Source organism: Haliaeetus leucocephalus, unplaced genomic scaffold (genome assembly GCF_000737465.1).
Source record: "Haliaeetus leucocephalus isolate CR32 unplaced genomic scaffold, Haliaeetus_leucocephalus-4.0 Scaffold228, whole genome shotgun sequence".
Lineage (NCBI taxonomy): Eukaryota > Metazoa > Chordata > Aves > Accipitriformes > Accipitridae > Haliaeetus > Haliaeetus leucocephalus.
This window is the reverse complement of record NW_010972664.1, coordinates 12130933-12141895: the sequence shown is the minus strand read 5'-3', so window position 1 is coordinate 12141895 and position 10963 is coordinate 12130933. Positions and strand designations below refer to the sequence as shown.

Sequence of the window (10963 nt, the reverse complement as noted above, 5' to 3'; positions counted from 1 at the left end):
GCTGTCCTCCACGGGCTGCAGCATGGATCTCTGCTCTGGCACCTGGAGGACCTCCTCCTCCTCCTTCTCCATCATTTTATTTTTAGCTTCATTTATTTGTTTCATGCAAGTGGCCCATATACACCTTCAGTATGTGAAAGGTGTATAATAACATTATTTACCTCGTTGAAGGAATGGAAATAATTTCCACGTCAGCCTTTCTGTGTAATCTAGAGAAAATAGCATATAATTTTCTTACCAGGTTTAAAGCACACATTTAATGCTATACTTTTTGATTGACTCTTGTTGCTACTTCAATAACAAACACCATGGTTATTTTTACCTTCTCAGGAGAAAAATATGTGAAGTTAAACAGCTGAAGGTAAGTGAAATCTGGAGGTGATAACTGTGCTGCCTCAGAGCATAAAGGACTTATTGAATAAACATGCAAAAGGCTTTGATACAGACAAAGGGAAAGTATTTTTATGTACAGTGCTCTTTTAATCTATGGGCCAGCTTCCGAAATGCCATTTGTATCCTAGTAACTCCCTGTCTACAGGATAGTGGAAGGCTTTGGGGAATTACATGGACACTTTAAGAGAACCACAGTAGTCCCCCCAAAATTAAGTATAATTAAAAAAAAAAAGTGGGAGTTGGAAGCAATTATATATAATAATATGCAATAAATGAATAGATTTTCCTATGCTACTAAAGCATTAATGAAGCTCAGAGCTTAAAGTATCACTTTATGTGATTAAAATATGTTGCAGTTTTAGAACAAATAACAATGACTGAGGACATAAATATTGTGCTTCAGGGCATAAGCCAAAGACTAACACACAGATAAGAAATATTTTAGTTTACAAGTAAGTTATCTAACTGTAGGATTTTTTGCCTTGTAGCTGAAGACATCTATTGCTGGTTACTCGGATGGAGGATCGTACCTGGAGCTCACCTTTTATGAGGTCTGACTACCTCTTTTCTCTTCTATACCTCTACACCACTATGTTGCTAAAGTTTTTATGAATGTTAGTCTAAGTTTTATATCTTCAGAGATAAATTAATAGAAGGGGTTTATTTTTTTAATAAAAAGTTGGCATTTCTCCAGTGCCAGTTCTGAGGTCGACCCAAGAAAGGCACTGGAGGTTGCTTATCACTTAAAAGTGAAGACAGGTCTATACTTAGCATCCATTGAGGAAAGTACTGGTTTACATCCTCTATAAATATTTAATTACCAAAGAAAATAGGATGGAACTGTTATGGTACAAGTGACTTCCTGCATCTGATTACAAAAAGGATTCTTGGTTTGAAGCCTGATCTGTTTTAACAATATGAAATATGTTGCCTAGAGCAGCTTATTTTTCCGTTACAATAAAATAATCAAATTTGAGTGTTCAAAAGGTATATTATGAAATTCTGGGAAAGAGTCAAAATACTATTCTTGGTTTGCAATGGTTACCTGCTATTTGCAGCACTCTTACTCAATGTGCTTAAATTTATTTTCCTTCTTTAGTTGCATGATTTTGCTCTCATATTTACATTTTATTTGCTACTTTTCTTGTTTATGGCAGCTAGTTTTGTGAAGTTTTAATGATATATAGATTTAAGCACTGTGATTTTGTTTTAACAAGTTGGAGTCTATTTCAGCTTAAAAAGACTATGAAAAGTCTGTTTATTCAGTCCCACTTTGAAGTCTAAAGTTACTTGATAGCATCCTTCTAATATTCACCAAAGAGCAACAGGGCAGATGAGATTACAATTGGAAACTCATCAAAGTAAATTGATGCCTCTCTTGGTCCTGGACATTGCTGTTAGCTGTCTTCAGCTTCAGAAGTAGGAGTAGTGCCTGGGAAAAGGTGCAAGGCTCTTTTTCAGCTGGGACAAGCAATAAAATTAATTCTGCTGGAATGGATGAAAAAAATGATCACCCAGCAGCTAAACGTGAAGATGAACTAAGTGTAAGTAGGTGACTTAAGCGTTCTTGATTTCATACACTTCTTGACACTATTAGATCTCTTCTGATCTAATTCTCAAGTATTAAACTTAACATCCCAGTTGATTTGTTATAACTTTCTGGTTTATAACGCAATCTGAAATTGTCAACGTATGTTTGCATATCTTCAGATTTGCTAGTAACAAGTATTTTCAGACAACTGAAATTATGGGAATGTCAGTGTGACAATACGAAAAGCTTTTATTGGTGTCATGGCAGCACATTTTTCCAAAAAGAAATCAATTTCTAGGCAAGAAAGGCAATGTTAAAGCAGGCAAAGTGTTTTGCTTTTCCCTGAGAAGATACAGAAGGGGATTACTGCATGAGTGTTAACTCTTGACAAAGAAGTAATTAAATAATTTAGTGCATGGTGATAGTCAAATTGCAGCTTTAGCTGGAAACCAATTCTAGAATACAAGAACTAAGTTGCAGTAGAAAGGAAAGCTGAATTAAGAGCTGTGATCCTTACTGAGGGAAGGAAACAACTTTGCCCTTGTTTTTCATACTTTGAAGTGTTTATGGTAAACTAATGTAACCTTGGGAGATATTTAAAATGCAGAGCATAGCATTCAATATTCCTATGAATCCTGTGTAACAGACAACTTTGCCAAGCAAGCCTCGATTCATGAAGTGAGTTTTTAAAAATAAGTTTAGAATTGCAGTAGATGCAATGCACACATTATTTGTTTCAGGTGCGTCCTTATAGTCCAGTGATGTCAATCTTGAGCAGTCTTTAACAATCCTTGATAGGAACTTGGTATCTAATTTTTAAGAATAAATCTGTCTAGTTAGATCTACAGCTACAAAAAGGAATGACATGGAAAAACTTAAATATAAAATATTCTTGGGGGAATATTGATGAAAGCGGCAACTGTTCCCGTTGATCCATAGTGGCCCAAATCTCAGATGTCAGAACTGAGTATTCATTGGGCTCTCTTAAGCTGTCCTATTGAACGCCTGAGTATATAAGGGAACTTTACATGACAGATCAGAGCTTTAAACAAATAGGCAGTTTTGTTTACATTCTTACATAGAATTGTACTCAATATGGTTTTTAAAAAATACAGAAGACGGACAAATTGAGTCCTTCTTGAGAACATGCAAAACAAGTGCAGTTAATTACCTAGATAGAACATATGAGTTTGAGATCTTCCAGTTCAGTGTTTTCATGTTTTCTTTGAGGAAATTGTAAAGTGCACTACTGGGTACACAGAGCTCTTTTATTGAAGGCATTGTCCCACTGAGTTTTGAATATCTCCAGGGATGGAGGTTTCCTGACCTCTCTGGACATGGCTCAGGTGTATGGCCCTCATGGTTAAAATCCAAATTTCTTTTTTTTTCTTTTCTCCACCCCTCCCCTCCTCCAGCTGGAATTCTCCCCTGCTGCCATGTGTAACGGTTGTGGCTGTCTCTTCACTGTGCATCAGTGAGTCAAGTGGGGCTCTGTCTTCTCCATAACCCACTTTAGGTAGGGAAATCTATAATTAGATTTACTCACTGACTACGCTTTCTTGTCAGCAGCTAAACAACCACAGGGCTCTCAACTTTTTGCTGTACATCATATCCTCCAGCCCCTTGCCTCCTGATGGCCCTCTCCTGGAATCACTCCAGTTTATCAACATCTCTGTTATACTGATAGGCCCAAAACTGGATACAGTACTCCAGATACGGCTCTGCTAGTGTTGGGCAGAAGGAAACAACCACTTATTGTAGATTATTTCACACCACTGCATTTGCTAATGGCTAGTAATTGAGTTTGGCATTTCCTGGGTGTCAAGCTCCATCAGCGCACAGTTTTTGTAGCCTCTGTGTTAAACTTAGCATCCCATGTTGATAACTTGGAGTGCAGTTCTTAGCTGGGTACTTCCTGACTTTCATAGTCTTCTCCCTCCAAGTGAAATATAGTTAACAGGGATGAAAGCGGAGTCTTGTGTCCACACCTTTTGGTCTACGTCAGGCCACAGGCTCTTGCAGTGTACCTTCTGAGAGGCTTCAAAGAATGAAATGGTGGTAAATAGCCTGGCAGCTGGTTGCAGCCTTTCTCCTTGCTGCAGCTTTAGCTCTGCAGAGGCTAAGAAGGGTCTATTGAGTATAGGGAACAGCTGGACCTGCTCAAGTCAAGGTCTGTGCTGTTGTACGTGCGTCTGTTCTGGTGTGGCTGTGAACTCTTTGGTGTGTTTCTGTGTGGGCGGTGAAAGGGATAGGTGATGGGACAGGGGTATGTCCCTCAGCAGAGCGAGGCTATGTGCACCTCGAGAAAATCATGCGCCAGTTATCGTTGATCTTTGTCAGAGGTTCCTGACTTGCATTGCTGAGAGATGACGTACCTCTGAGTAGGTCCTAGCCCACAAGTGGCATAAAATCAGCTGGCTGGGGGGACACCCACTTTGAAAATGCCCTTGAAAGGAGTTAAGCTAATCCAAAGACTAAGACCAAAACAAAAAAGCTTTTTCCATATATTTAAGAGGGTGAAGTTCAGATTTATCCCTGTATATATGAGGTCCTGAGCCAGGTCTTTTTGTCTCAAAGTCTGTTTTGTGCTTCATGGAAGACTTCGCACTAAAACTCTTGCTGCAGCTTGCTGACTGGTGTTTGTCAACACCTCCAGTCATGGAGAACCCACAACATCCTAAGGCAGCCTCTTGAGAGCTTCCCTCTCACTAGCATCAACATATTTTTGGAATATTGTTCCTGAGCGTTCCATATTGATGTGGCAATATTATGTAACTTACGTTATAGTTGTGATATAAGGAGGAGAGTCAAGGGTTTTTTTTTTTATAGTTCTAATTCTGGTGCAGCTGGGTATCACAGCTACGCCTGCGTTCATACCCAGTGCACTTCGTCATTAATGCCCTGAGTGGTCCAGGAATTTGCCAGTTAACCTCTGCAGAGATGATATAATGAATTGACTTGAGAAAAGGTGATTGAACCTTTAGCTGATCTCACAACAAAGTATTCGACTGTCACGGAAGATCTCCAAGAGGGAATTTTATGAAGTCCCAGAGATTTCCCCAGGCACCTCTTGCTGTGCCTGCAGCAACTGATAGACGTTATTTGTATGCTTAAATGGATGGATTATCTCCTGCAGAGGAAAATGCATGGGGGAGTGTCTGGTACAGACTTTCCGGAACAGACCAAAGTGTAGATAGATAGGATACTTACAGGAAGGAGAAACTGCTGCTGCAAGTACAGAAATAGCCACATAGTAATCTTTTGTACCTAGTTAAGACGGTCAAGAGATACTTTGAATCTAGCATTAGAAAATCTGGCACTGTAGTTCAAAATAAACTGTCAAAGGGCTGGATAACCAGGTGAAGACCTTGTCCTTGTCCCATCCCAGAAAGACTTGTGCTGTGTCCTCCTGTTCAGTGGAGGGAACTTCCCACAGGGAGCTGGACGTGCAGGAGGAGGCTGTCCGTACCCACTGCTCCTCGTCCTGAAAGGAAGTGGAGCTTTTTTTCTGAGAAATGAATGGATTGAACCCACTCATAGCGGGACAGTTCTGGTCTGAGAAGAAAGCAGCTTTTTAAAAATTTTTTTTTGGGGGGGGAACAGCAGTGTTATGTTGACCATGAGCTGGAAGGTGTGCATGTACCTGTCTCCTGGTTCCTTAGCAGGGAAGGGACAAGCCATGCTATTGGAACAAGGATTGACTATTTGAATATCGTGCTAATCCCTCCCTCCCACTTCACACAAAAGGAGGAATGAATGGCTGAATGTGTGTCTGCTTCTGCACCAAACTTGCGTAAGCATAGCAAAGGTTTGGGTCATGAGACACCTTGTTAGGTGATGTTACCCAGCTGCTGTTAAAGAGCTGCCGTTCTACAGTACTTGTCTGTGTATACATCTTGGCTGCAGACAGTGCAAGGTAATTCAACATTGTCTACCCTCTGGTCTAAAGAGGGAGAATTTACTTTACGTTAATGAGGTACGCACAAGGATATCGGCGTTCATTCATATGGTTAATGCTGGGTAGCTGTTGCACGTTGATCTGTTATCCTAGGGTATGTTGTGGTTTTACATCCTTATGCAATAGGGACTGACTCTGTGTTACACTTGCAAGTGTTTGGAAGAAAAGGACCTTACTTTCTGACTGGAGTTTTAAACAGCTACTAAGTTAATTATAGTTGTGTATATGCAGTAACAGACAGATTTATGTGGGAATCTCTTCTAGCTGTTGCTCAGTCAATTGCTCTTAGAAATGTTCCACATTTTTTTTTGTTGTCTTTCACCTTATTTTAGGTAGTCAACATCTCAGTCCAAATGGTAGCTGCAGAAGATAAGTTGGCAAAGAGGATTCTGGCAAGGAAAAAACATGGCAAATTGAAAATGAAGAAAAAAGATAAGTTGCTGTGGAATTTTCAAAACAAAATAATTCTCTTTACCCTCATTCTATTCATTTTAGGAGTTGTAACCTGGACGTTACTGTGGCTCTTCATTGGTGAGTTGATGAAAGCTCATGCCAATTTCATACATCACTGTCCCCAATAGCACTTTCAGTTGGGTTTAGGATCTCACTTATCCTGAAGGCTGTTTCTAAAATAAACGTGGGACTTATTTAAATGGGGCCTGAAAGACTTTTGTGTGCCTTTGTTAAGACTTAACAAGCAATTATAAAAGCAGGCAGAGCTGCTGGCTTTAGGAAGTGTGACTTTTTTTTTTTTAAGTGTTATGCAAAACATTTTTTTATGTGCTAGCTAATTGTACAGACCTGACAGTTCCTATGAGCTTGATTGCTCAGAAATTTTGACTTCCACTGTGTTTCTTGGCTTGCTGAAGGTCAGGTAAGTCCTTTGTCTCTCATGCAGAATAGATTTAAAGGCATTAAAGGGGAGTGAAATACAGATGTGTCTAATTGGGCAGTAAAAGCTATGTTCTCCTCTTTAGAACCCTGATGCCGATTACTGCCTAAGATTCCTTAGGGATGCTCCAGCACCTGGATGTTGATATTGCCTTCATTATGCTCGTTCATTTGTATGGTGATATCTTACCTTGTATGTGGGGAACAGGTGCTCAATTAACCTTCATATTGTGGTATTGATCTAGAATGGTTTGGCTGTGAAAACGTAGTGTTCTTTTGGTAATTGTTTCCACTGTAAGGCAGAACAGGTTAATTTGGTTTAGAATTTAATCACAGAAAAATCTCATTGTTATTTTAATAAAAAGTTAAAAAAAAAAAAAAAGGCTAACTGTCATCTTTGTTTCTTGCAGTTCAGGCAGAAAACAAAGATGCACTGTATTTTGTTGGACTGTTTCGTGTTGCCAACATAGAGTTTCTCCCAGAATATAGGCAGAAGGAGTCGAAAGAATTCCTCTCCATGGCACAGAATGTGCAGCATGTGGTAAGATGAGTGGGCTGCTTGGCTAGCAAAAAGGTCGGGGCTGTGAACAAGAGGTGTGACTTTCAGGTGTTGTTGAGTCTGCTGTGGTGTTCTGCCTTCCCCCCCCCCCCCCCCTTTCTTTTTTTTTTGCCCTTCTTGAAGACTATGTACAAAGGGTGGCTATCTGGAGGTAGGAAGGACCTGACTGCTTACAGTTTGTTAATCACAAACTGAGTTTTGAAAAGGTCTGTTTGACTTTTACATTTACTGAAAATTGTACATATTTCCCCCCACAAATTGGAGTCTATGAATAGAACTCTACAAAAGCCCTTCAAAACTTAATTGCCACTTTTGAGACATTATACCAATGAAGTCTTTTGCATTTAAATTGGTATCTGCTGCCAGTCTTCTGCCTTAAAGCATCTATAATTACCCTAGAGCTCTCAAGCATATTTACATTTACATTTCCTTCTGATGCTAGGTATTCTAAAGACCATTATTATTCCCAAACGACTTGCATCAGTCAAAGCAGTTAAGGCTGCTCTACAGTGGGAAAAGAGGGGTGGGAATCTTGGTTAAAAGGGAATTTGACTTCAAAGACATTTGGTGTAAGGAGGAAAAGACATTAATGCCAGGAAATGCAGCACTGTCCGCATAAGGATTCAAACAATAGTAAAAAACCTGCTAAACAAACAAACAAAACCAACGTCAGATGCAACCAAGAGATTTTCGAATAGCTGCAAAGTTTTTGTCATCTTATAATATGAACTTACGTTCCTGTTTTCCAGTTCTATCTTCTTTTCTCCCCCCTCTAAAAGCTGAAGCCCTCACAAAAGACGTGAAAGCAGACAGTCTAGTTTTCCTGGTCCTGCACGTTAACAACTGAAGTGCTTTCAGGCAGGGGTGACAGACAACAAGCAGAAGAAGTGTCCTTTTCCCACTCTTCATGGAGCACCTCTAACCTGCCCTGAGCCTTGTGTCTTGCTTTTGTCCCAGAGCATCCTGCCATTGTCATACATAGTGAAGAAAGGTGACAGACAGCAGGTGTGAACTGCTGGTGTCACCACCTCCTGCTCAAATGTAACTCAGAAATTGCTTTTTCTGTCTGTAAACGTTGCCTGAAGTCGCCAGTGGATTTTACATTGAAACTGCACTTCTTGGTGACATGACTGTTGGCTAAAATTGCTAGCAGGGATGTGAGGGATTGGGGTTTTTGTTTGGTTTTCTTCTTGAAACCCTTTTGTTCATGGCTTCTGGCCCAGACACCCCCTGAGTGGTAGTAGAAGAACCTCTCAAGATAGGCTCCTTTCCCCTTTGATAGTAACAGTAATATATAAAATCCCTTGTAGCCTAATCTGGAGAAAGATTGAGCTCCACCCATTTTATTTAAGCCCTTAAAATAATTGTTCAAACTTTGTCAAACACTAAAAGTTAGGGAATAATATTAATGTGATTTTTACAGCCTTTGCTTCAAAATAATCCATGTTACAGTCCCTTGGGCACTAATTTTAACCATTAAGGAACAGGAGGAGGTCTGAACAACTTGAGGTACATGCCACCTTGTGGCTTTAGAAGTGTGCCTCTTTGAACAAGAGGAGTGAAAGTTATTGTCACCATCACACACATACAAAAAACTGGTGGAATTGAGAACTTGCTTTCCCCAAAGGCAGTCCCACAGCATGAAATGAACAGAGTTTTTCCTTCTCCACATATATTACACTGTGTATTGGAAAGAAATATGTTAACATGAAGCTGTTAATGAAGAAAATAGACACAAACTGAATTGAAATGCAAGAAAATTCCACGTAAACATTAGAAAAGCCATTTTGACTGTAAAGGTGATCAAACACTGGAGCAGATACTCAACTGGACGTGGCCCTGAGCAACCTGGTATAGTTGATCCTGCTTTGAGCAGGGGGGTTGGACTAGATGCTCTCCAGCAGTCCCTTCCAATCTCAGTCTTTCTGTGATTCTGTGGAAAAAGCTCTGATATGTGCCGTTAACTGCACCTTAGTACCAACACGCAGAATGTTATGAGTATGTGCTTTATTTCCTGAAGACTAGCCCTAAGTTTCAACATCAGGATAGAGAAGCCCTCTGTATTTGGGATTTGCTGGGCAAAGAATGTGCACTCTTTTAAAAACTCATTTATTTGGAAAAAGCATTGCTGTACACATCAGTGGGCCATGGGCAGAAGATTTGATGTTTCCTGGGAATACTGGACTTGTTTTGTGTCCATTGCAGAGCTGGTCTGTTCTTGTCTGCGGCTCTGCCGATCTTGGCTGCTGTATGTCTGGAAATGTGTGCAGATTGCATAGTCTTGGTGGAAAAGTTGATGCTCCTAGGAAGCCTAGGCCTATAATGTCTCTAGGTATGGCTGATTTTCAGAAATGCTAAATCTTCATTGGCTTAATACTTTCTCTTTCAGATGAACTTGGTCTACACAACTTCCTCTTTCTCCAAATTTTATAAGCAGTCTACAGTTTCAGAAGTCAGGTAAAACTGTAGTTAATGTAATTGTATTTCTGTTGGGTAGTATATAATGTAATAACCCCACAAGAGAAACCTATTTTTGGTGGTTATTTAATCTCTTTGCTATGCACTTGTACTAATAGCAAAATACATTTATAACCTGTACCAATTCATTTCACAAAAGTAAGGGCAAACTGAAGTCATATAAGCAGTTCCTTGTCTGCCAGGAGCATAATCTAAGGTAAACGGAAATAATGTCCCTAAAGAGGTTTTGTGATGCTTTGGCTGATGGGTCACACAGAAGTTTAACCACTTAAACATGCTGTTAGAGCACAACTCTGTATCATTGACCAAGTTGCATGTATTTTATAAGTAATGTTATTGGTAGAAAACTGTTTTCTACTGACAAAAGAAGGGGAAAATCCCTATACTGCAATAAAGTACACTTACCCTAATATTATGTATGCAATTAATGCTAGAGGATTAGTTATTCCAATCCAGTAATCTTTAGAAGATAATCCAGCTCTCATTCAAGTAGATATGATGATTTCCATAAATCTCAAAAGTCAGGATCCCTCAGGAAGTCAGCCTAGTGAAGATGCCCAACTGGCTGTGAGGAGTGCATTTTGGGCTTGCTTTGTTTGGGTTTGTTTTTGTTTGGTTGGTTTTTTCTTATTTTTTTAGGAAAGAAAATACAATCAGGGTGTCAAAGCAACAAGGCAAGATGGAAATAAGCCATACTCTTCTAAATTTGCACTTCAGAAGCTTGTGTTGAGAGTCCAGCCTTAAGAAAACTTTCAACATGATGGTAACCTGTAGGACCTTTTTATTTCAGTAACAACAACAACGGAGGCCTCCTTATTCATTTCTGGATCGTATTTGTGGTACCACAGGCGAAAGGCCAAGTGTTGTGTGAGGATTGTGTGGCTGCCATTTTAAAGGATTCCATTCAGACAAGTGTCATTAACCGGACCTCGGTGGGAAGTCTTCAGGGCCTTGCGGTTGACATGGACTCCATTGTACTTAGTGGTTAGTATTAGCACATACCCATATCCTTGAGGAAACACTTCGTTAAGCAAACGTTTTTTCTCGGAGTAGCAAATTCTAGAAATAAACCAAAATCTTTATCCAGCATCTTTAGCTTCTAATACTAAAATCATTGGGGGGGGGGGGGGGGGAAAAAAAAAAAAAAAAAAAA

The 10963-nt window shown here is 39.8% G+C and overlaps 1 protein-coding gene across 1 annotated transcript in view; it reads left to right on the top strand.

The window, feature by feature from the left end:
- Window positions 1-1726: 1726 nt before the first annotated feature.
- TMPRSS7 (transmembrane protease, serine 7) overlaps window positions 1727-10963 on the top strand; it is a 31067-nt gene continuing 21830 nt past the window's right edge. Inside the window, 6 exon segments of the mRNA XM_010567297.1 lie at window positions 1727-1843; window positions 1845-1937; window positions 6215-6413; window positions 7184-7314; window positions 9722-9789; window positions 10601-10794. Of these exon segments, the coding sequence (XP_010565599.1) occupies window positions 1727-1843; window positions 1845-1937; window positions 6215-6413; window positions 7184-7314; window positions 9722-9789; window positions 10601-10794 (802 nt within the window).